The 23,091-nt window shown below is 52.2% G+C and overlaps 8 protein-coding genes across 8 annotated transcripts; 3 read left to right on the forward strand and 5 right to left on the reverse strand.

Annotated features, from left to right (window-relative positions):
* Nucleotides 1–70: 70 nt before the first annotated feature.
* P152DRAFT_460052 (3-hydroxy-3-methylglutaryl-coenzyme A reductase) lies at nt 71–4,537 on the forward strand. Its single transcript, XM_033679813.1, has 5 exons — nt 71–290; nt 352–785; nt 845–1,222; nt 1,273–3,773; nt 3,835–4,537. The coding sequence occupies exons 2-5, from the start codon at nt 438–440 to the stop codon at nt 4,208–4,210; spliced, it is 3,603 nt and encodes a 1,200-aa protein (XP_033532390.1). The 5' UTR covers nt 71–290; nt 352–437; the 3' UTR covers nt 4,211–4,537.
* Nucleotides 4,443–8,013, reverse strand: P152DRAFT_82293 (uncharacterized protein). Its single transcript, XM_033683273.1, has 2 exons — nt 7,734–8,013; nt 4,443–7,678 (listed from the first exon to the last, which is right to left on the reverse strand). The coding sequence occupies exons 1-2, from the start codon at nt 7,859–7,861 to the stop codon at nt 4,648–4,650; spliced, it is 3,159 nt and encodes a 1,052-aa protein (XP_033532391.1). The 5' UTR covers nt 7,862–8,013; the 3' UTR covers nt 4,443–4,647.
* A 162-nt stretch (nt 8,014–8,175) lies between these two features.
* P152DRAFT_515566 (uncharacterized protein) lies at nt 8,176–10,038 on the forward strand (the record flags this gene model as incomplete). Its single annotated transcript, XM_033682905.1, has 2 exons — nt 8,176–9,382; nt 9,430–10,038. Exons 1-2 carry the CDS (start codon nt 8,243–8,245, stop codon nt 10,036–10,038), a joined length of 1,749 nt encoding a protein of 582 aa, XP_033532392.1. The 5' UTR covers nt 8,176–8,242.
* A 354-nt stretch (nt 10,039–10,392) lies between these two features.
* On the reverse strand, nt 10,393–11,925 carry P152DRAFT_420026 (class I glutamine amidotransferase-like protein). The gene is made up of 2 exons (XM_033677140.1): nt 11,554–11,925; nt 10,393–11,484 (listed from the first exon to the last, which is right to left on the reverse strand). The coding sequence occupies exons 1-2, from the start codon at nt 11,699–11,701 to the stop codon at nt 10,739–10,741; spliced, it is 894 nt and encodes a 297-aa protein (XP_033532393.1). The 5' UTR covers nt 11,702–11,925; the 3' UTR covers nt 10,393–10,738.
* Nucleotides 11,926–12,185: 260 nt separating this feature from the next.
* P152DRAFT_460054 (uncharacterized protein) lies at nt 12,186–13,748 on the forward strand. Its single transcript, XM_033679814.1, has one exon. It carries the CDS (start codon nt 12,470–12,472, stop codon nt 13,574–13,576), a length of 1,107 nt encoding a protein of 368 aa, XP_033532394.1. The 5' UTR covers nt 12,186–12,469; the 3' UTR covers nt 13,577–13,748.
* A 1,941-nt stretch (nt 13,749–15,689) lies between these two features.
* On the reverse strand, nt 15,690–18,658 carry P152DRAFT_515569 (uncharacterized protein; the record flags this gene model as incomplete). Its single annotated transcript, XM_033682906.1, has 6 exons — nt 15,690–16,139; nt 16,207–16,624; nt 16,677–17,330; nt 17,362–17,876; nt 17,942–18,410; nt 18,460–18,658. The coding sequence occupies 6 exons, from the start codon at nt 18,656–18,658 to the stop codon at nt 15,869–15,871; spliced, it is 2,526 nt and encodes an 841-aa protein (XP_033532395.1). The 3' UTR covers nt 15,690–15,868.
* Nucleotides 18,659–19,207: 549 nt separating this feature from the next.
* On the reverse strand, nt 19,208–20,090 carry P152DRAFT_515570 (uncharacterized protein; the record flags this gene model as incomplete). The annotated part of the gene is made up of 3 exons (XM_033682907.1): nt 19,208–19,361; nt 19,420–19,600; nt 19,861–20,090. The coding sequence occupies 2 exons, from the start codon at nt 20,088–20,090 to the stop codon at nt 19,495–19,497; spliced, it is 336 nt and encodes a 111-aa protein (XP_033532396.1). The 3' UTR covers nt 19,208–19,361; nt 19,420–19,494.
* A 700-nt stretch (nt 20,091–20,790) lies between these two features.
* On the reverse strand, nt 20,791–22,014 carry P152DRAFT_490431 (uncharacterized protein; the record flags this gene model as incomplete). Its single annotated transcript, XM_033682158.1, has 3 exons — nt 20,791–21,400; nt 21,451–21,815; nt 21,868–22,014. Coding segments are annotated over 3 exons (795 nt in total), but the record flags the coding sequence as incomplete, so codon positions are not given.
* Between the last annotated feature and the right edge of the window lie 1,077 nt (nt 22,015–23,091).

Below are 23,091 nucleotides of genomic sequence, written 5' to 3' on the forward strand. Positions count from 1 at the left end.
AAAGGAAATTTGTGGTCCAAATGCAATCCACCTCCCACTCCTCACTAAAATCCTAATCAGATCCTCCTCCCTTCGATCTTTTAATCTGTCCCCCCTGATTGCTGTTTTTCGTGAAGTATTCCTGTTAATACGGCCATTGTTGGGGCGAGGAGAGAATTTCTGCTTGGATTCTGCTTCAATTGCTGGATTTTAGGTGGTACTTCTCTGCTGTTGGAAGTTTCCAACTTTATTTCGCCTTCCTAGTTCCCAGCCGAATTCGGATTCAACATCTGCCGGTTGGAAGATCTAAGGTATGTATTGGTTCTAGATCCTTTATCAAGGTGTACAGGTATTGACGATCCCATTTCACAGCTGGACGCACCGTCTCCTTGACTTCGCATTTCGGTATACGACCGTCGTCCACGGAATCCGTCCATCTCCGACATCCTACCGCCACCATGATCGGCTCACGCTTTCTCCCGGCGCGATTTCGCGATGATTCCCCAAACGCGCCTAGAAGTCAGCCTGGCTGGCTCAACCAACAGGTCACCTCCGTCCTCTTATCCGTCTCAAAGAAGGCATACACCCACCCGATCCATACCATCGTCTTCGCCTCCCTCCTCGCAAGTACAACATACATTACGCTGCTGGAGGAGAGTCTATTTAAAGAATTGGGGCTACGATCAGGGAGCGGAAAAGTTGACTTCGGATCGTTGTCTGCCGGGAGCAAGCAGTTAACTCTCAGCCCGGAGACTGGCTGGAAATGGGCAAGCGAAGACAACAATTCTTCCAAGGACCTTGGCAGGGTGAGCTGCAACTTCCGACATCCATTTGTGGCACATGGGGCTAACCTGGGAATGAACAGTCTTCCCATAATCTTGCCCTTCTCACTCTCGTCTTCCCGGATTCAACTCCTGCCGCTCCTCGAACCGCTCCGTTACACGCACACGTACCTATCCCTTCGAATTCTTCCGCGACATCACTTCCGTCCTCGACAAATCCATTGTCTCCGTTATCTTATGATTCTACGCTTGCATTCTATTTGTCATACCTCGAGGCCTCCCAATTCCTGGCTTCCGTGCAAGAGATACCAGCTGATGAGCAAGAACCCACCGAAGAAGAAACCCACGGCTGTGCCGCAGAAACGAAGATGTGGATCATGCAAGCGGCTCGAACTGGAGGAAGAACCAGCCTTCGGAGATGGGCAAAGAATGCTTGGACTACGTTCCTTGACCTCTTAAAGGTAGGCTTTAACAGCTCACAAGCACTGAACCATAGACTAACAATCCAAAGAACGCAGAAACCCTGGACATTATCATCATGGTTCTCGGATATCTCTCGATGCACGCGACATTCGTCTCTCTCTTCCTTAGCATGCGACGACTCGGTTCAAACTTTTGGCTAGCCACCACGGTCCTATTCTCATCCAGCTTCGCTTTCCTATTTGGCCTCGTCATCACTACGAAGCTGGGCATTCCTCTAAACATGGTTCTCTTGTCTGAAGGCCTACCGTTCCTTGTAGTTACGATTGGCTTTGAAAAGCCTATCATGTTAACCAAGGCGGTTATGAGCGCCGCACTTGACGCAAGACGACGTGCAGAGACTCACGCTCGCGACGGAAAGACTATGAAAGATGCCCGGTCCGAAGGCGCAAACCTGTTGACTATTCAAGACGCTGTGCAGACAGCCGTCAACGAAAAGGGTGCCGATATTGTCCGAGACTACGCGATCGAGATCATCATCTTGGCGGCCGGCGCTGCTTCCGGCGTACAAGGCGGACTTCGTCCCTTCTGCTTCCTGGCAGCGTGGATTCTCTTCTTCGACTGCATTCTTCTATTCACTTTCTATACCAGCATCCTCAGCATCAAGCTCGAAATCAACCGCATCAAGCGCCACGTGGATTTACGGAAGGCCCTTGAAGATGATGGCGTCAGTCGCACCGTTGCGGAATTAACTGCCCGCAGTGAAGACTGGCCTGCCACCGACCCTTCTGAAGCGAAGAAAGGCAGCAGGACGGGGCCACACTACTATACGGTGTTTGGGCAACGGGTGCGCGACTCCTCGATTCCGAAGTTCAAGGTCCTCATGGTTGGTGGCTTCATCCTGATCAACCTCCTCAATCTGGCAACCATTCCATTCCGATCGTCGCACAGCTTCCTGTCGCGGTCGCCATCGTCCACGTTCAGCCTCGCTGGTATGGGCGGTAAGGCCGAGATGGACGTTTTCAAGGTTGCCGGGGCAGGTTTAGAAACCATTGCTGAATCCGCTAAAACTCACCGGGAAACGACTCGCGTCACCATCTTCCCGCCTATCAAATACGAGCTTGAGTATCCTTCGGTACACTACGCCATCCCTCCCTCCAACAGCGTCGCAGGGGCCAAAACCAGTGTCGACGGCGACCGTAACGATCAACTTCTCGGTGGCATGGGCGTCGGCGGGGCAGTTGTGAACAGCATCCTCGGCAGCCTAGAAGACCCCGTCCTGTCGAAATGGATTATCGTTGCGCTAGCACTGAGTCTTGCGTTCAATGGTTACCTGTTCAACGCCGCGCGATGGAGCATCAAGGAGCCCGCAATCCAACACCCGCCACCGGAAGAACGTGAGATGATGACCGAACCGGGCGGAGAGGAGCAGATTCCCGGCGAGGCACGCGCATCAGCTTCTCAGCAGGCGGCACAGGAGCAGCAGGCGCATGCGACCGAACTAGCGCGTGCAGTGGCCACGCAAGTTCCCGTGGTACCACAGCCGCGCGGTGACAGAACGTTGCAGGAAGCTGAACGCCTTGTCAAAGAAAAGCAGGCTCCGTTGGTGTCGGATGAAGAATTGATCGAGCTTTCAGTGCGAGGCAAGATTCCTGGGTATGCGTTGGAGAAGACGCTTGGCGATAAGACCCGTGCGGTCAAGATCCGTCGAGCTCTCGTCAGTCGCACCCACGCTACTCGAGACACGTCCTCCCTGCTCGAGTCATCACTCCTCCCGTACGAACGATACGACTATGACCGCGTCCACGGCGCGTGCTGCGAGAACGTCATTGGATACATGCCACTCCCCGTCGGCGTCGCGGGCCCTCTCCTCATCGACGGTCAAAACTACTTCCTCCCAATGGCGACCACCGAAGGCGTCCTCGTCGCGAGCGCGTCCCGTGGCTGCAAAGCCATCAACGCATCCGGCGGCGCCACCACCGTTCTCACCGGCGACGGCATGACGCGCGGACCCTGCGTGACGTTCCCGACGCTCACCCAGGCCGGGCAAGCGAAGCTCTGGCTCGACTCGGAGGACGGCCAGAAGGTCATGAAGGCGGCGTTCAACAGCACGAGCCGATTCGCGCGGCTCAACCAGCTGAAGACCGCGATGGCCGGCACGTACCTGTACATCCGCTTCAAGACGACGACAGGCGACGCAATGGGGATGAACATGATCTCCAAGGGCGTCGAGCACGCGCTCGCGGTCATGCAGAAGCAAGCGGGCTTCGACAACATGGAGATCGTGACGCTTAGCGCGAACTACTGCACAGACAAGAAGCCCGCGGCGATCAACTGGATCGATGGGCGCGGGAAGAGCGTGGTGGCCGAGGCGATCATCCCAGGCGACGTGGTGAAGAGCGTGCTGAAGACTACGGTCGAGGCGCTCGTAGAGATGAACATTGCGAAGAACTACATCGGCAGCGCCATGGCGGGGAGCATAGGCGGGTTTAACGCGCACGCTGCGAATATAGTGACTGCGATCTTTTTGGCGACGGGGCAGGATCCGGCGCAGAATGTGGAATCGAGCAACTGCATCACCGTCATGCGAAAGTAAGTTTATCCCCCTAGCCACTTCCCCCCATCTCTCAACACCACAACTAACACCCCCCAGTAACAACGGCAACCTCCAAATTTCCGTCTCCATGCCCTCCATCGAAGTCGGCACCATCGGCGGCGGCACCATCCTCGAGCCCCAAGGCGCTATGCTCGACCTCCTTGGCGTGCGCGGCGCCCACCTCACCTCCCCCGGCGACAACGCCCGCCAGCTCGCCCGCATCGTCGCCGCCGGCGTCCTCGCCGGCGAGCTCTCCCTCAACGCCGCCCTCGCCGCCGGCCACCTCGTCAAGGCGCACATGGAGCATAATCGGTCCGCCGTGCCGAGTCGGGTGGGTACACCTGGGCCCGGGACGCCGGGTGGGGCGAACGGGGCGGCGACGCCGAGTGGGTTGGGGATGACGGCGGCAAAGGAGAGGGGGACGAGGGGTTAGTTGAGGTGGGGGTAATCTGTAGAACATAGTGGTGCGGCGTCGTCGCCGGTGTAGTATATTGTCGATCGGTTTCGCATCATCGTAGATGGTGGGGATTTATTGTATTCACCGACAATAATATGCACGCTAGATCGACCACGGGCGTGAGGTGGCTGTTTGGATGCTCGTGAAAAGATCATAGATAAAAACGTCTTTGGGATCGTAGATAGGCGTTGTGTAAGCCTTGCGAATGTATATACTATTGACAAATATGGCGTCCAAATTGGAATTTCGAAACAATATAAAATCGCCTAGAATCGCTCCGTAGATTCCGCGTCGTACTTCTTCAGAAGGCTTAATTAACAGAAATGACCTGCCCTAACTTATACACATCTGCACTAACCAATCTATCGCTTTAACGTGGCGGATTATTTATTCACCGCCCCGCACGCCGTTGTTCAAAGCACCACCAGATTCCCAATCCGCAACCCCTGACTCTCAAAATGCCACCGTCGCCGCACCCCCACCCCTTTCGATCTCCGTAACATCTCCCACGTCGCCTCCCCCCCACTCACCATCACCAACGGAATCGGATGCGGCCGCGCCAACCCTCCCGGCGTCAACTGCAGCTGCTCCAACAACGGCATTACCAACGGCATTTCCTCCGCCAATTTTCTCCGCTTTCCTGCCTTCCTCTTCTGCTTCTCGGCAAGCCCGCCACCCGCATCCGCGTCCGACGGCACCTCCTCGTGCTCCGGATATGACACCACGACGACCAGCTGCACGGACTCCGCGGTCGGCACCGTCGCGGGGATGTTCTGCAACTTCTCGCTGAACGAGCAGCCACCGCGGCGCAGCACGACGACCTGGCAGTCGCGCGTCCGGTCGAGCGGCATGCGCGTGGAGCAGCCGTCGCCGTCAAGGAAGCAGAGGTGGCGCCAGGGGAGAGGGGAGTCAGTGGAGGGGTCGGCGTCGGGGACGTCGGGGAGGGGAGCGGCGCCAGGGCCGGTGGGGAGGGCGGCGGTGAGGGAGAGGCGGTTGGGTGGGGAGGAGGGGTAGGGGAGAGAAGAGGGGTTAGAGTTCGCGAGAATGGAGTGGAGGGAGTGGAGGAGGGAGGAAAAGAGGGAGCCGGAGGGGAGGGAGTCGGGGGGGGAGACGAGTTCGATGTTGTGGAGGTCGAGGTCGAGGTCGAGGTCGATGTTGAGGAGATGGTCGGGGGCGGAGTCGGAGGGGTGGGATGCGTCGGGATAGGATCGGTCGGCGACGTCGAGGATTAGGTCGGTGCTGTAGAGGTCGCGGATGCGCGTGAAGTAGGGGTCCAGGGGGTTGAAGTTGGAGACCATGCTGCGCTGGACGAATACTTTCTCGTCGCGACCGAGCGCGATGTTCGACACGGCGTAGATGCGGAAGAAGTATTCATCAGAGTCGGGACCTGGCCCCGACTTCGATTCGCGGACCATTGCAAATCGAATGCCGCTCATGGAGTTGACGACGATTCCTTCATTGACTCGCGAGATGGCACCGAGTTCGCTGAAGGTATTGGGTAGGTTTGGGAAGGATAGATCGAATGTCGGGCGGAAGTACATGACCGCGGAGGTCGCGTTGTGTGGGATGTATTCCAGAGGAAGTGTCCAGGGGTAATAGGTGTAGTTGGAAGGGGATCGGATGTCAGAGACGGTGATGCTTGGATGATCGGCGCTGAACTCGATCAATGGTGAATCCAGTTGCTCAACGGTCGGCATCAGATGCAGTCGAGCTAAATGAGCAGCGTGAAATACGTCTCCTCTCGCGGCGGTGGACGATATAGAAAATGGAAGCGGTGTAGGCGGCAAAGGACATGTGTGTGTTTCAAGGTCCGGTTGCTCTTCGTCCCAGTGGCGGACTTCACGCGGCTCTCCCTCCTTTCGAAGAGATTTCGGAAGGATCAGCGGATGTCCTTCCGTTGTGAATATGAACGATGAGTCCCATGTATTCAACGGATGATCCTCGTCGAACAGGAGGAATAGATATTTGGCCGTCTCGCCAAGGAAGAAACTCTCCATCCGATCGCTCAATTCGCCAGTGCGGACATCCTGAAGGCCTGCCCACCCGCACTTCGTCCAACAACGCCGCTTGATATCGCGGAGAACCATCTCCCCAACATGGAGGTACCACGGGTCCTTGGTTGCGCGGTAGATGTACCATGTCGATTCGATGAACTCCGGACGACCGCCCCACCACCGTAAACCAGCCTCGATATTTCCATTGGCGGTGGACCACCGCTCCGGAAGCGCGGAATATCGCGTCCACAACGCCGTATATAGTAGATGTGCTTCGATGGCCTCTTCCACCTCTCCCGACAGCGCTAATAAGCCGGGAAAATAAGCGCTCAAGCTGTCTATCCAAAACGCACGCAATGCTCCTGTATATAAATCCGCCTGGATATAATGTGGATGCTGCCATAGCGCATCGCGGTATATGTGACGACGAATGCTTTGGAAAGCATCGCGCCATGCACCCAGAAAAGATTCCGGTGCTTGCGTCTCGGCCATCGAGCTATTGTATGGCATGCCAGACAAGAAAATGTACGACTTGAAGGCATATTCGAAGAAACTGTCAATTCCCGCTCCGATGCCCGTGTATGGAGCAACCCATTGACCAGTCTCTGCGTCAATACCGGACGCGATGAGACCGATTGAGCTGCGCCGTTTCCATACCGCCCAGAACGCTTCCTTGGCTGCGAGTTCGAAGCGGTCATCGCCGGTGAGTCTGCTTAGAGTAGTAAATTCCATGACCAAACTTCCAGCGCCGGCGCTGCAAGTTTCCGTGATTTCTGCGCCTGCTTGCGCAGCCTTTAGGCACTGTCCCTCTTCGGTGCCCGCATTCAAGGGCGAGTTCGCATAGAAAGGAACGCCATGTCGCAGGTTCACTCTGGGATAAGGCAATCCGGTCGGTGTATAGAATGCAGGGAGCAGTCGCCGTCCGAGGTCGTGTGCTAATCGAAGCAATTGTCCATTGTATAATAGGCCATTGGACCACCGTATCCCTCGCTCTCCATCTTGAACCTGCCATTTTGGCTCATAGCCGGTAATTGGCAACTCGCCTATCGCGAACAGATGCGCGCTGAGCAGCCCGCCAACTCCACGAATGACCGTTTCGAACACCTGGACTTTGCTATCGAGGTCGAATCCTCTAGCACGGATCCCTTCCCCTGATGCTGTGTCCGTCCCGTCTCCATAATACTCGACAAGCAGCTTGATTCCGTTCTGAAAGTCCTTCAGCGGATTCCGGCCCTTCCCTTGCGGCGAAGACGCAAGGATCGCCAGCGTCGACAGACTGTCCACTAGGGTCAAAGAATAGTTCCCCAGGACGTCATTCACCTCGATATGGGCCGGATTCTCACGATCGCGCGTCAACGGTGCGCAAGAAACCGGTTTGAGCTCATCCTCCGGGAACGCGTGTTTCATGTAGTTGTCGAAGCCATGGTAGAAGATGTCCTGGGTTTCGCGGCTGGATATATTAGGGATCTGCTTACTAGAAATCCAATATCCGAGGAACTACTTACAGAAGGGCTTTCCGCGTCTCATCTACCATGCAACACACGTGTGTCACCCAGCCCAGGACCAGTACAAGGCATATGGCATGCCATGACAGTCTCGCGGACCGAATACATCCGTTGCTGCGGAACAGCATTCCCAAGACCGGACTGGTCCGACGACATTGGAGCTTACCCTGAACGAATGTTCTGAGGCATGGCAGTGGCCAAAGGGGTATATTCACCAAGGAAAGGAATCGTAGGGATATTGGCAAAAGAATGAACGCGGTAAGCAAGAAAGACTTTCCTTATGTCTCAAGATTAATAACCATCCTCCAAGTCTCAAAGGTGTCCAAAGAGACGGAGATATCAGTGGACGATACGAACCAATGACGCAATAGCAATTGACAACATTTTTCCTCGAACATCAGATCTTAAACTCTCCTTCGAAGATGCCATTTGCTTCATTCCATTAACCATGATTCCTACTTGTTCACAATCATAATATTACTCGTGTTTTGGTATCAGCCCTCCACATAATGCTGGTGCGACTGGTATCTCGGGCCTCTGCCCAACGCCTCGTCACAAGCTCTCCTTCACGAACCGCAGTCGCCGCACAACTACGATCATACCATGCCTTCGATAGAAGCACAACCCGATACATTCGAACTCTAGGTCAATCACAACGAACATCACACGTCTCAGCAATAGGCGCACGATGCTACTCCTCGAGAAAAGATCCACAACAATCAAACGAGCCTCCCTCATCTGCACAAGAAGAGTTCAGCGGTCCAAAGTCACCTGAGGCAAACACCACCCCATCATCCACAGAGTCCTTCGCCTATGAAGCTCCTAGGACCTCGCGTCCAGCTCCAGGTGCGCCCGCTCCAGGTTCGCCTGCGGAACCCTCGTCCGCAGAGGCAGAAGAAGCAAGCCAAGTCGCTAGTGGCCAGAAACCTTTGCCAGACCTTCGCCATGGCATTCCCTCCACCTTCGCAGAGGAATTCTTGAAGCAAACGGCCGAGAAACCAGAGAAGTCGACGGAACCGGACATCACAGAAAAGACGACACAAGAGTTAGAAGAAGCGCCCGAGCCTGAAGCAAAGGCGGGTGGTGGTCGTGGAGATTCCGATTATCCCAAGTCGGCATATGAGACGTCCATCGATCGGAGGAGGAATATGATGGCGCGATACATGTACATTGCCTTGTTCACTGGCGCCACCGCGTTCGCTATGTATATGGGCCGTAACTGGGAGACCGAACAAGAGGAGAAGGCCCACGCCGACGCGCCGTCCGGATGGGGATTCAAGCTCTTCTGGGACCGGGTGAAAGTTCGTCTCTCGAGTCAAATGGTTTACTACACCGAACCCGCGTTCCCGAAGCTACTCCCCGACGTCGATCCAATGATGAGGCCGCCAGGTGGAATGACGCTGGTGATCTCGTTGGAAGACATGATGGTTCACACGGAATGGACTCGACAAAACGGATATCGTCTGGCGAAGCGCCCCGGCGTGGACTATTTCCTCCGATACCTCAGCCAGTACTACGAGTTGGTGTTGTTCACGTCCGTTCCAAGCATGAACGCCGACCCGATCATCTCCAAACTCGACCCTTTCCGCATCATCACTTGGCCACTATTCCGAGAAGCGACCAAGTATGAAGGCGGAGACTACGTCAAGGTATAAATTCCCCACCGTTCTCCCCCCAAACAATCTAACCGTCCCAGGACATCTCCTACCTCAACCGCGACATCTCCAAAGTCATCGTCATCGACTCCAAGGCCGGCCACGTCAAGAACCAGCCCGAAAATGCCATCATCCTCCCCCCCTGGAAAGGCGACCCCAAAGACCAAGACCTCGTCGCCCTGATCCCCTTCCTCGAACACGTCGCCACCATGGGCATCACCGACGTGCGCCCCGTCCTCGCCTCCTTCAAAGGCAAACACATACCCACTGAGTTCTCCGCCCGCGAAGCCCGCGCCCGCGCCCTCTTCAACGCGCAGCTAGACGCCGAGCGCAAGAAATCCAGTCAGCGTGGCGTGGGGGCGTTCGCCAGCGCGCTCGGCGTTAAGCCCGCCGGCATGATGATCGGCGAGGAGAGCATCAGCGAAGGCTTCGAGAAGGGGAAGATGCTCAGCGACCAGATCCGCGAGCGCGGGATCCAGAACTACCAGCAGATTGAGAAAGAGATCCAGGAGAACGGGACGAAGTGGCTGAAGGAGTTGGAGGCGGAGCAGAAGCGCATGCAGGACGAGCAGGTGAAGGGGATGAAGAGCGGGCTGATGGGGTGGATTGGGCAGGGGTCGGGGCCGGAGGAGTCGCCGAAGTCGGCGTAGGGAGAGATAATACGGCATTGTACAAATATCGCACAATATTGATGGCGTTGGATCTTCGGGTCGGGGGGTGTGCATTTATGCGAGACATTCCACTCTGGTTCGATGGGGGGGGGGAATGGATGACAACTTTGTCGGATAAGTACGTCCTTGGGCATGCACAGTCACTCTACAACATTTGCAGCCTCGATTAGATTCGCGTTTTCGGTTCTGTCTTACTAAAATGGATCCTTGTAGATGTTAAATACGCCGTTTTCCAGTTGCTCTTCTTGGTCGGAAATCTGTCCGTTAGGCAATGTCTTTGCTTGTCTGGGATCACGTTGATATTCAGCGGTCAATATGTTTAATAGGGGGAGGAGAGGACCGTTACCTCCGCGTCACACTCTCTGAATCGTTGCTAAGCAGTATCCGTGCTTAAATTTGTTGTCTGGTACCAGTCTTGGTTCCTAATTCGGCTGATTGAATTGAATTGTACTATTATATAGGTTTCCCTGACATCGCCGGGTTGACAACAGTCCTTCACCATTCACAAGAGTCTTTCAAGGTGGTCCTTTGCTAATAATCTCAATATCTACTCATATGGCAGTGTAGACGTGTTCATTTCATTTTCGCTAGTTCATACATTCATCCATCAAAGACAATCCGATCCATTCTCCAAAGGTCCTCTCCAGCGAAGGAATCCCCGATTCGCCCGCAAAATCGCTCAGACGTCAATCCCTTCTACCGTCACGCCCTTATTCCACACATACTGCAGCGAATGCGCCACCTTCTTCGCCGCCTCGATGGTCACCAACGCCCCGATCAAATACAACGTCGCATCCAACCCCGCAGTGATTCCCCCCGCGGTAATCACCCGCATGCCCCCCAATGGCAGCTGCCCACGCCTCACCAATGACTCCCGCCTCCTCGACAGCTTCCACGCATCGCTCCCCTTCCGCGCGGTGCTCGGCCGCCGCCCATCCGGCTTCTTGCTCAAGATGAACGGGTTCTCATCGAGGTCCGGGCCGAGGTCGAACCGCGCGTTGTTCACGACGTAGCGCTCCTCCATGACGTTCGTCGGCACCAGGGAGTCCGCCTTCGCCGCCTCCTGGCAGAGGATCTCGAACTTGGTGTAGTGGTCCGGATGGGTGGTGGCGGAGAGGCCCTGGAGGAGGCCGGCTTTAGCGAGGAACAGCGAGCCGGTGCAGATGGAGAAGAGGGTGCGTTCGCGGGATGGGTCTTTTTTCTGGAGGGCGCACCAAGCTTTGGCGATGGTGACCGTCGGGAGGTCGTCGAGGGCTTTGCTGTCGAGGAGGGCGACAACATTGCCGCCGGGGATGGCGAGGATGTCGAATTCGTCGAGGCGGTCTTCGGCCTCTTCGAAGTCCATGTCGGCCTTGATTTTGATGCCTTGATTTGAGATGACACGTTCATCTTCGGCGACAGTATGGATGACGAAAGCTTGGCCTTCTATGCGGGGTTAGTTGCTTGCTCGATGGTCCTCATGGGTCAAGGGGGTGAGGAGGGGGTGGTAAGTACCTGGCTTGCTGATATCGTCGTTCTTCGCATACCAGAAGGTCTCCATGGGCCCGGTGAAGTCCACGGTGTCAAACCCCTCGTGGAGGAGGAAGAGAACCTGGATGGGCTCGGTCTTGCCGTCCACGGGGGTCTCAGCGATTGCACTCATTGTGATTGTTGGCTGGATCGAAGGACTGATTGATTGATTGATGGAATTCAGGGACAAGTTTGAGGATGGAAGCGGTTTTTGATGACTGGAATTGGAGGGTGTGACGAGAATGGACTGATCAGTGAAGTGCGGAGAAGGAGGGGCCAACAACGGAGATCACGAGTTCCATGTCACTTGCCCGCTTCAGAGTTCAGACATAACACAGTACCGGTACCTTAACTAACTAATGGTAGGTACCTTACTACGTAATAGAATAAAGGGATGTCACTCGTCGCCTGACCGCGTGATGAAGACAGGGGTGTGCGGGGCTCCTGCCCCACCCCCGCATTATGCTAACTGAACAAAGTTAGTCTCTTTCTAGCTCAAAGCTCCTTCCAAAAACTTGAAATGATGCCTGATATATACAAGGCGCTAACGCGCTAACGCGCTAACGCGACTATCTAATCACTGATATCACTGAATTCTGTTAGAAGATAAATAACCATTCACTTTTAAAGATCTATTACTTCATTATGGGTTTAGAAATCAAATCCTCCTTAGCTCTCTCGCTCTGCTCAAATCCCTCCCTTACTGGAATTTCTCTATTCCTCCTCGTTATCTACGCCCTGTTCGGGATACTACGTCCCGTTATTGATTTGTTGCGAAGTCGATAATTCGACAGCGTTAATACAAATACAGGCATCGACAACTCCTCTTAGCTCTTTGTTGTGATTACAAGTTCTAAAGTGGCCCGCTTATTACCTATCGCTATCACAAGCCTGAACCAGCATGACGGGCCAAGTCTTTTCCCAGCCTTCCCCATCCTCGGCGTCTGTTCCCCGTGCAATCCGGACAACCGGGCTAATTGCTCGAGCAATGCTCCAAAGTGAGTGGGCCAAGGCTGAGGCCGACTCTAAGGGAGACTCTCCACAGGACATCTACTCTCGACCCACCCCAAACGTGAAGGATGCGGGACTGCGTTTTGAAAATCTTCCCTTTCTCCCTCAAGAGATCCGCGAGGAGATCCTCACCTGTTGTCTTCTCAGTCTCCGCCCCATCAAAGTTTGCAACGTTGACCGAAGACAATTCAATGAAGACAGGGGATGGCGCCGGCTCATCGGATACGAATGGGAGATGATCCCCAAAAGCATTGAAGACCTCTCCCTCAACCTCCTTCACTGCGGGAACAGACATCTAGCAGCTGATGCAGCTCGCATCTTCTACGGTAAAAATACCTTCGAATTTGGCGGCGATCATGGCTGGAGCATCATCCTAGCCTGGCTGGACCTCATCGGAGAGACCAATTGCAATCATCTTCGACACCTCCGCATCGGCATTCACGCGGACCCGATGACACGCAGTGAGGATTCGGAGCATTACCCTAATAACAAGGCAAACTTCCAGTGCAATCGCCTATTCCAAATTGCACCGACCTACCTCAAGCGTAGCGAGATGCCGCCAGAATACGAGTTCGACAAATTCGCTCCTATCATGGAGAGGGTGTTCGAGAAGCTGGGAAGTCGAGGACCTGGGCCTGCACTCGATATTATGTTCCGTCCGGACCGGCAGTTTTCATTGGTAAAGATCCTACGTCTATATTACGGATGGGAGCAGACGGAGGGGTGGTGGCGATATCAACCCTACGCTGTAAAGCTGGTGCAGCGTATCAACAATGCATGCGAGAAGCACACGAGTGGCACATCGCAACGAAAGGTGGAGATGTTATGGGATTGGTGTTCTGGTGGGATCGATGCTGCAAAGGATATCACAGTGATTAACAGGCAAGGGTGGGAATGGGTGTACGGACACTCGCCCCGAAGACTTGGCTGGTGCGAATTTGTCATCCTTAGAAGCAAGATGCCCAAGGAGGTGAATCCGGATGGTGCTGACGCTTAAGAGAAGCATAGAGCCAGGTGAAAATGATTATCTAGACCACGCGAGTAGGGGGTTAAAAGCATCCGGGAGCTCGCGCTCAGAAGACAGACCATATGAGTCTATAATGAGGAGGATATTAGGGGATTTATCAGAGACGGAAAGCGTGGGCATACCCACATCATCATGTACTGCAAATTCAGCAGAATTCAATGATTATCATCCATGCCACTACCTGAACTTAATCGCCCGATATGCCCCTGCCTCAAACAACTCCCCCTTCATCCCCCCATGCACATATACCTCTTCCACCAACATCACCCCCTCCCCCCCTTCCTCCCCCCTCACCACCAACGGGACCCTCCCTCCCTCACACACCACCACCCGATCCCCACCCCCACCCCCTCTGACACCAAACACAAATACCCCCTTCCCCCCACGTCAACCGCCTCCCATTCGTATGCACCATCAGCTCCCCGAACTTCTTACCTGCCGGATATGACTCATGCTGAATGAGCCTTGACTGGGGATATTTGCTCTCCTTGCAGCAGAAATGACCTGATTGAGGAGTCGGATGTAGTCAGTTTCGATAAAAATAGGCCCAGGGGTTCTTTCCAGTATTGGCGCGGACTGGGATGCTTGTGGTAATGCTCGCGGGGCAGTACTGTCGTCGTCGACCATGGTGGCTGCTGGAGTTGGGGTATGCTCGAATGATGATCTTAACGTCGTATCTGCGGTTGAACTGCCACCTTCAGGATTATGGTTCAGGAGTGATGGAGTTTGACTAGATGAGGGCAGAAACGATGCAGGTCGGTCGAGTTGTACAACGGGTGCCTGTACTGCAGGTTCAAAGGTCATTCCTTTTGGTTCAGCATCAGCCTCTTCCTCTGGCTCTTCTTCTTCTTCTTCTTCTTCTTCTTCTTCTTCTTCTTCTTCTTCGTCATCATCTTTGAATTTCACATCCGCGATTCCTTCTGAGTCCAATATTCGATTCAGTGCAGATTCCCGAGCATTTAGCACACTCTTCAGTACACCCTCTGTAGATTCCTCTATTTTCTGAACCTTGCGTGTTTCAGGGTCAGTAATCAGCTATGTCGACATAGCTCGAGGAAGCTTTGACAGGTAGCAGACGTCCTGGCTGGTTAAGTCTCTCGGGACGTATATGCGTAAACCGGACCTGTTATCTTGGATGTGCAGCTCACTCCTTCTAATCGGATATTTGAAGGTTTCTTCACCTTGTGAGAGTTGAAGTTCCGAGCAGATTCCTTCGGTCTCGAAGACCTCGGCAGCTTTGAGCACTCTATACAGTGAGTTGATCTCGGCATCTACTTTTGGGCTTCCATAATGAACCGCTATGCTGCCAATAAATTAGTTCCTTTTAGCCTTAACTAACTAGTTACTTGTTATATTAAATTAACTTATCAATCCGATTGGACAACATTGACCAAAAACATAGCCACTCCTCGAACTATCATAGGTATATAGTAGGGAAGTAACCTCGCACTTACATCGAATCAGGTCCTCATTTAACAAGAAATTCTTCATCTCGAATAGCCTCCTTCCAAACGGGGTCCTTATCCCAAAAAAGCTCTTCATCCAAAACCGGCCCGTCATCTCAAAGGGACGCTCGATTCTAAACAGGCTCCATTTCAGGCTACGAACGGGCAGCTTGGTATAGAGAGTGACCAGTCGCAATCAAGCTCCGCCTAATTGCTCTCAGCGATTTTTTTCACACCATGCCGCTCGCCTTTTCGCCCTCTCAGCAATGGCGCACTTGCCAGCCCTGAGCAGGACCCTAACTTGGAATATCCCGTTAAATTTCTTCTCACGTATCATGAGATTCGACGATATAAAGACTATTTAAGTTGTTGTTCGACCAGGAATGATTTTGCAACGGGCGAGGAGCTGGCTGAACCACCTCTCAGACCCGATGATGTAGCTCTTCTCAGAACGCCTGCCCGATCGAGAGCCCGTGATTTCTCTGCGTAGATTGGATAAATCTGCCTTGCTTGGTTGCGACGCTTGCTGAGCACCCGGAGAGGCACTTGGACATCGCAAAACAAGAAGGCGTTAAATATGTTTTCTTACACGCAGAGCAAGGAATGTATATTGAAGAAGCGAAGAACATTGCATGCGAACTCACGAAAGTGAGTGTCAGACTACGGCTGTGCCTTCGCTGTAGTTAAAAAGGCCAAGAACTGCTTTCAAAAATAAATTTGCAACACTTCAAGCAGTCGCTCCACCAATGTCCGAGTCAAAACACTCTCTGCCAAACGCGATAATCAGTTTCCCTCAACTGACTCACCCGTGAGTCCCTCAAGACCAACTTAAGGTATTTTTACACCACTTGTCCATATCCCCAATAGAAATGGCCTCCAACTGCCTCCTCGTCTCCTCATCAAACATGTCATCAAAGTCATCCCAATGCACCAGCTGGTACGCATAGTCCTGAAGCTGGGCCTGAGCTTTGCCGATACCCAGTTGGTACATATCGATGAACCACGACTTGTGCTCCCCTGCCCAGGTTGTAAAGTCTGTAGGTTTAGTGTATGTCCCCCAGATCGTAGTATCGGCGTCCATGGCAGCGCTGCGGAACGTGTTAGTAAAGCAGTAGCAAGGAGTAATTGGAATGGAGGTTGGGGAATGAGACTCACAAGACGCCATCGACTCCTAAGTAGGCAGTTCCTCCAGCCGTGTATCCCGTCAGCGTATTCTTAAGATTTTCTTGCGTCTTTGTCTGCATCATGTACAGGCAAGTATTGATGATTCTCCCAATCCTGCAGAGCTTGACCTGGGTGTTACTTGTGCTCTCGGCAATACGATCGATTTGGGTAGTTGATGAAAAGAACCGATGCTTGAGCTGGTTTTCCTTCTTAGTGAAGACGGTCATGGTCTTGTCATATGTGGTCGTAGTTCCTAGTTGAGAAAGTAGTTTGTCCATATAGCCGGTGCTATCTCCAATTTTAAAGATCTTGCCCAGAGCATTGCAACCGTCAGTTTGCTCCGAGAAGTATTTATCATGGAGATGATTGAGGAATGACTTAACCCAGTCACCCTCGTAGACATGTTCAGCTGTTCTAGTTCAGCGCGTAATAATTAGAAGTAAACGCGGTTGGATACCTACCGTCCCAGTATTTGCCATCGACTAAGCTGTTGTCTTTGGTGTCCTCAATCTTCCAGTGGTCTTGTGTGCAGTCCGAAGATTTGTCATCTCCGCAAGGATCTACGCCTGGCAGCAAGATGGGCGCCTCGCTAGTTCCTGCATTATATAAGCCGGCGAGGTGTTCCGGCCCATAGTAGTCTTTCATTTCAATCTTGTATTGCCGAGAGCTCTTGTCGCATGTCATATAGTAACCGCGCTTGGGTGCACGTTTAGCGATTGCGGATCGGCGTCGGACGGTCTGGCGTCTCAGCCGCGCGAGTGCTGTAATAGGCGAATCAATCTCATTATCCCACCATTCCTGGTCTTCCTCTTCAATGATAACGGAACAAGTGCCGTCGTTAGACTCGCCAAGGCCCAGGCAGAGCACTGGAAATTGGTAAAGCTGATCGTTTTCGTAGAGATCGACTTCGAAGAGGACATTTCGCTTCCCGTCAATCTCAGTCCAGCCTTCCAGCTCAAGCTCGGCTCCGAGGTCTACGTCGAGCGACACGCCGAATGGATCTGCGTTACAGAAACCATTGGAATCATATCCGCCGGAAGCTGTTACTGTGACTTTCGGGAACTGGAGATTTACGTCTACGTTCACCCCGTTCTCATCTGATTCGGTGTCAGGCACTGCAATGGAATGAGTACAAGTAAGACTTACCAAGTACCTCAAGGCTAACTGCAACTGCAACCTTAGTCCAGAGTGAGCCGGTAGCAGTCAGTTCAGCTTGTAGCTGAAGTGGCTGAATTTCAAACGTTGGAATCCAGCCGTGGACGTCTAGTTTCTTTTTACCAAACAGGTCAACCTTCGCTAGCGAATCATCCGGAATCTTCGCCGCAATGCCCGTGGTGACAGTGGCTGAGCCTGCTACACTCTCGAGCTCATAGCCAGCAAGGACCTTAGCATTAGGTCCAAACGTAAGGACTCCCGGGATCCTCCATCCAGACGGTAAGGGAATGGTGAGAAGTTCGAATTCCTCTTTCGCGTCCTTACCGAACTTGTACAATCCTTCAAAGGCGATTTCCAAGTTCAAAGCAGCTTGAAGGCCACGCGGAGTTGCGCTGATCATGAACTTGTCAATACCACTGAAAGCGCTGCCCTCAATGTGTCCGGAGAACACGAGTTGACCAGATGTTCCGCAGTCGACACAGCTGACATCAAACGTAGCATGCGTCCTATAATTTGGAGGCACAGTCAGCAAATTTTTCAGAATCGGTATTTGTACCCCAGAGTTACGTACCAATTCTTGTGGATGATCTTGCTCGGCCATGTCGAAGCCAGATCAAGCGTAAATGCCTTATCGAGGTCAAAGTCTAGGAAGCTCTGACGTTTCCGCCTGGCTTGTTCGACTTCACCAAAATCCAACGTGTAAGAATGAATAATGTACTTCCAAGTCTTCTTCTCGGCTTCCATGTGAATGGTAAAGTCGCTCTGGTCGAATCGTACGCTGCTGACGAGCCAAGGATCTGGTGACCACTCTCTTCCGCATTTGATGTGGTCCGCAATCATTACAAAGGAACGCATGCCGTTGAAATTCACCCAGTCCCAGCTCTTTTTGGCGGCTTGGAACGAGATGTTGTGCCGAAATTGGACCATCATATTCTCAGTGCAGTTCACAGCCTTCAACCCCCAACCGAACTTGGCCATGTCAAGGATGAGCCTGTCCTGGCCAGTCCAGAAGACCAAGGACACGTTTTTTGGTTTCGGATCTAAGCAGTTCAGTATCTGAACAGCTCGTTAAGAGCGCGTTGCATGTACCATGGGGTGGGCTGGTCCACTGCATTTCCTCGTAATCCACCAAAGTGACGTTAGCGGCCTGGGTAGTCTCATCTCGCCTGCCGATGCGCATAGTATGATCCCATAGGTGACGAGGAAGGGGAACGAGATCAATCTCCCCGGCAGCAGAAACAAGCTGTGAAAGCCATAGAATGGCAAATGAGAAATACAATGCCCTCATTGACGCTGTCGGTAGTAGGATACTTACTTCTTCACGATGGGGTGACACTTGTGATCTCACTGGACGCTGCAAGTTCGTTGAAGGAGAGTGGACTCGACTGAGGGCCCTCGCGGATATATACTACTATGAAGCTGGGCTCGAACTCGAACTGGGATTCGCTTGTGGCACGATGAAGTCGAAAAGCTTTCTACAAACATAGAAGAGAATCCAAGCTGAGATCTGGACATGGCCCAATCAGTATGGTCCTGCCGTCGGAAAGTGGCCATCGGATGCAGCTTAGATGAGGGCATTCATCGTATACGGGTTTTCGCAGAGTAATAGGCCCATCGTCCAGAACTGCCAGCTCCGAATTAGCATCGTCCCTGGTGAGACGGAATCAGGAAACTTTCGCATTAGCAGGAATGAATCCTAAAGTTAGTTCCTGTTTTCGTTGTTAAGTTCTCGAACCTCGTATACCACTATCAATTTTGAAAGTGATGAGCGCCTCGGCATTGCAGGTTCGATGTATGGGTGGTGAGAGTGAACGAGTTGTACAGTGTCCCATTTGTAAGGGAACATGAGGCTAGGAACATACAATATATACTTCGTATTCAACGGAGAAATTGCAGGGGTTGCACTAACCCGACCCCTATCGGTAGTTATATTAACACGAAGAATATATAAGGCGAAGCGAAGGCGGCATTTATTAGATAAGGGTAGAAAGCTGTATTGATTATTAAATACCGGCCAAAACATTTTCACGCTCCAAAGGGGATCCTGACCTGGCTCCTTAAGATATGAAATTAAAGATCGCAGATTTCTGATATTCTTGATGCTGGATCGGTCGGAATATGTGCTCAGCGCGTCAACCCATAACGTGCGTGGAGAGTCAGGAAGGTGCAGGCGACGTAGCCCTGCACGAAGGCTCTTGGTGACATGGAGGATGTTGCCATTGACCGATATCTGTAGAGTATCAGTTGCATCGCCACATGAGTATGATAGAGCCTAGTATGGTGCGGACTTGATGTGGATTAGGATTATGTTAGCTTCGATGGGATCTTCTCTGCTCCCTGGCTATAGCTCCTATAGTCTGATAAGCTTGTTCTCTGATGTCAACAGAATTGAATCTTCATATCTAAACGACACACCGGATGGAGATGCGTATGTGGACTCCTATTCGTCACTAACCATCAGCGTTCGCCTTCCATGGCCGCAATAGGAACCTGGAAGATACAGTAAGAAACAACTCACATCCGGCTCTTTCTGCTTTCTTCGCATCCTTCTCTTTCTTAGCCTCCTCTTTCTTGGCCTCCTCTAATCGTTTCTCCTCAGAATCCTTATCTCCGTCACTACCAAATCCTTCGGCAAACCCTATGACCTTTCCCCGGAAGTACTTGGGAACATCATACAGCGCGAACTTGGCCGAACCACCCCATGAGGCCTTACTGGGCATTTCGGGCCGGTCTCACGAAGCAGGATCCCGGCCTTCAGCCAGGCCCGCTTTGACGCGCCGCATATTGTGCCTTTCACGACGTTCTTTGACATTATAGAGTCCTGGAAATGGGGATGAGAGTAGGGAAGACGTTGAAACTGGGTTTGCTATTATTATCATGATCCACTAAACGTTGACGAGAGCTCGAGGCTGTTAACGTCGTCTAACCAGAATTGGAACCTGGCGGTTTCAAACTGTGTGAGAACGCTTGGCGTCTTTTTGAGAGAGTGTGTGTCGCAAGATGCCCCTGTTGGTTTCTACTGCCACCTAACATTCCATTTACTGCCCTCTACCCATGGGCTAGGCCTAATCAGGACTCCTCAGTCTTCTCCTAATTATGTATTAGGTTATCTTCATCTGGTTTACTAGCTAGATCTCTTTTCCAGGCAATGAGAATCGTCAATACCAATTTGCGCTGTGACTCTACAGTAACTGAGCCTAAGCAGCGAACGTCTAAGGAGTTCCTGGTGGAGATAGCAGCAAACTCTTGAGAATAATTTGATCTTACATTCGGATAGGTCTGCTTCTGGATACGAACGTGAGTTACATAGATGTGCAACATAAGCGGTAAGTATCATAAGTTAGTAACCTGAGCGGAGCTTAAGTGGGAATAATTCACCCAATATGTCCACGAAAGACCTGTGGAAAATATCATCCGTTCTCGTTCCAAAGATTCTGCTTCGTAAGCTATTCTTGATACATGACACTCTACCGCTGGCTACTTTTGTCTTATTTTCATTTCATTTCAAATCCCTTGACACCTAAAGGACCAACACTATCGGGGATCTCGTAGCAGCCATGATCGTTTAAGAGGACTCTTGTTTTGTGTTGAGGATGTCCAACGCCATGTCCCCGATTTCCGATGGCATTTCCCCATACGCCTCCACTATTCTCCGTATCCATCCTCAACATTTTGTGGTACTGGTCCCTCGCACCAGCTTGGGTTCTCTGCTGCGTGCTCAACAGGCCGACAGTGCGCAGGAACTTCTCAAACGGCGCCTTCAGACACGGCACGCAGGCCGCAATGATTCCCAAGAACTGCTCCACGTAGCCCCAGAGTGCGAGATCGACCATGTCCCAGAGCGGGTCGGTGCTGCTCGCGTAACGCTTGATAAGAAACATTTTGACCATCGCGGCGGTGGTGGCGAACAGCCCCAGACCCATGAGACATGATGGCCACCCTCTCGCGTAAAGGGCGGCGGAGCTTGGTGATGAAAGTCAATGGTAGGAGCGAGAGGGTAACGTCAGTTGAAATGAAGACGGCTATCGTTCTGTGAGCGGCTTGGCAACACGAGGGACGACAAGGAGACTTACCAGATACGATGTACAGAGAAAGCTGTATGTCTTTTGCCGCCCAGCACTTGCGCCTAGAGTCGTGCGGTCCCAGAAGGTGCGTACAGGTGTACATTGTATAAATTGGAGTACAGTGGATGAAGCGGCGGAGCAGATAAGGAAAGATATAAGGAGAGGTAGCCATATCCGCCAGGGCTTATCGTTTCGGATGCGCATTAGCATCAGCGCGACGGAGACTTTTATAAATGTAATTGACCATGTCCAGAACAATTGCTGTATCCAGACTGCGCGAAGTGCCAGTATGATAGTCTCGGGTGTGAGGTAGACGGCGTGCCGGCCGGTGCCATTATGTATGCAATTGACTATAACAGCATACTGGCCAATTGCGAGGACCTTGAACCAGCGTAAGCTTTAATTTTAGTGAAAGGTGGAGGATGCAGCTAACCACTGCTGTGAACATAGCATAGTCGTCCCACCTAATATTTAGCACTGGATGCACTCGCGTGTATACCCGGGCCCCGTACACTATCAATGAGAAGGAGAATAGCGATGTTGTGACACCGAGCAAAAGCGGCACTTTGGACTCATCTGGAGGCATAGGATCGGGACCCCCTATAGATGCCATACCGAATGTACGTTCACATGAGGTATAATGGTAAGAAAGAATAGGGAACGGCAGACATTAGACAGAAGGACTGAGGTTCGGATTGAAATACTTGGTCCATAGAGGGAGAAGCTGAATTGACCATCCACACGGGCCTAGGTTGGCAATTCTCCTTCCTGCTGGGAGCATTGATTTAGAGATTCCGTTCTGCCTTTCAATATTGGCTTTTGCGACCGTCCATAGTGGCGTTCGCACCCACACCTCTTCGCTCGAGTCTCTGCTCGAGTCTTCACTAGTCACTGGATGGCCAACGCTGCAGATCACTTCAACTAAACTTATTGGAGGATCGCCCCTATCACGAACCACGTTAATCAGGCATACGAGTTACATGCATCACAACGAACGGCACGTAGTTCATCACAAACTCAAATAACACGGACAATGACGTTGAAAATGCGAGACAAAAGGAAGAACCAAACTCCCCTTCACGGTGCGGTCACAACTCGCGATACATTCTTGTTTGCTGTTATCATAGTAAGTTTGTGCGTGCCAAAGCTGCCGAGACGCCAAGTAGTTTCAGTCCTGGAAGCCTATTAGTATGGTACTGTGTGGGGTCAGAGTAATCCGGTCAAACCCCTGTTTTTCACTCCACCACAAAATGCATCACCAATATAAATCAATCGATACATTACTATTACAAAGGCTAACCGCTCTAAAAACATCATAGATGGAAAGAACAGGCTAATATTTAGTATACCAGCCCTTTGCCTCAAGTACAGCCTGCAGACGACGCGGTAAACTCTCAATTAGCGCGTTTACCTTGTCTTGGCCGATGGAATCCCAGGCCTCTATTATTGCGCGCATCATCTTGATCCTATCGACCTGGTTATCCTTTAGACTACCAAAATCTGGGTATTTTCGGTGTAAATAATCTTTCATCTGCTTCCAAATGTGCTCAATTGGATTCAGGTCTGGGCTATGAGGTGGCCAATCGATGCAAGCAATCTGATGGTCTTGGAACCACCTAGTCGACAACTTTGAGGTATGAATCCGCGCGTTATCTTG

The sequence above is a fragment of the Eremomyces bilateralis genome (genome assembly GCF_010015585.1).
Source record: "Eremomyces bilateralis CBS 781.70 unplaced genomic scaffold P152scaffold_16, whole genome shotgun sequence".
Lineage (NCBI taxonomy): Eukaryota > Fungi > Ascomycota > Dothideomycetes > Eremomycetales > Eremomycetaceae > Eremomyces > Eremomyces bilateralis.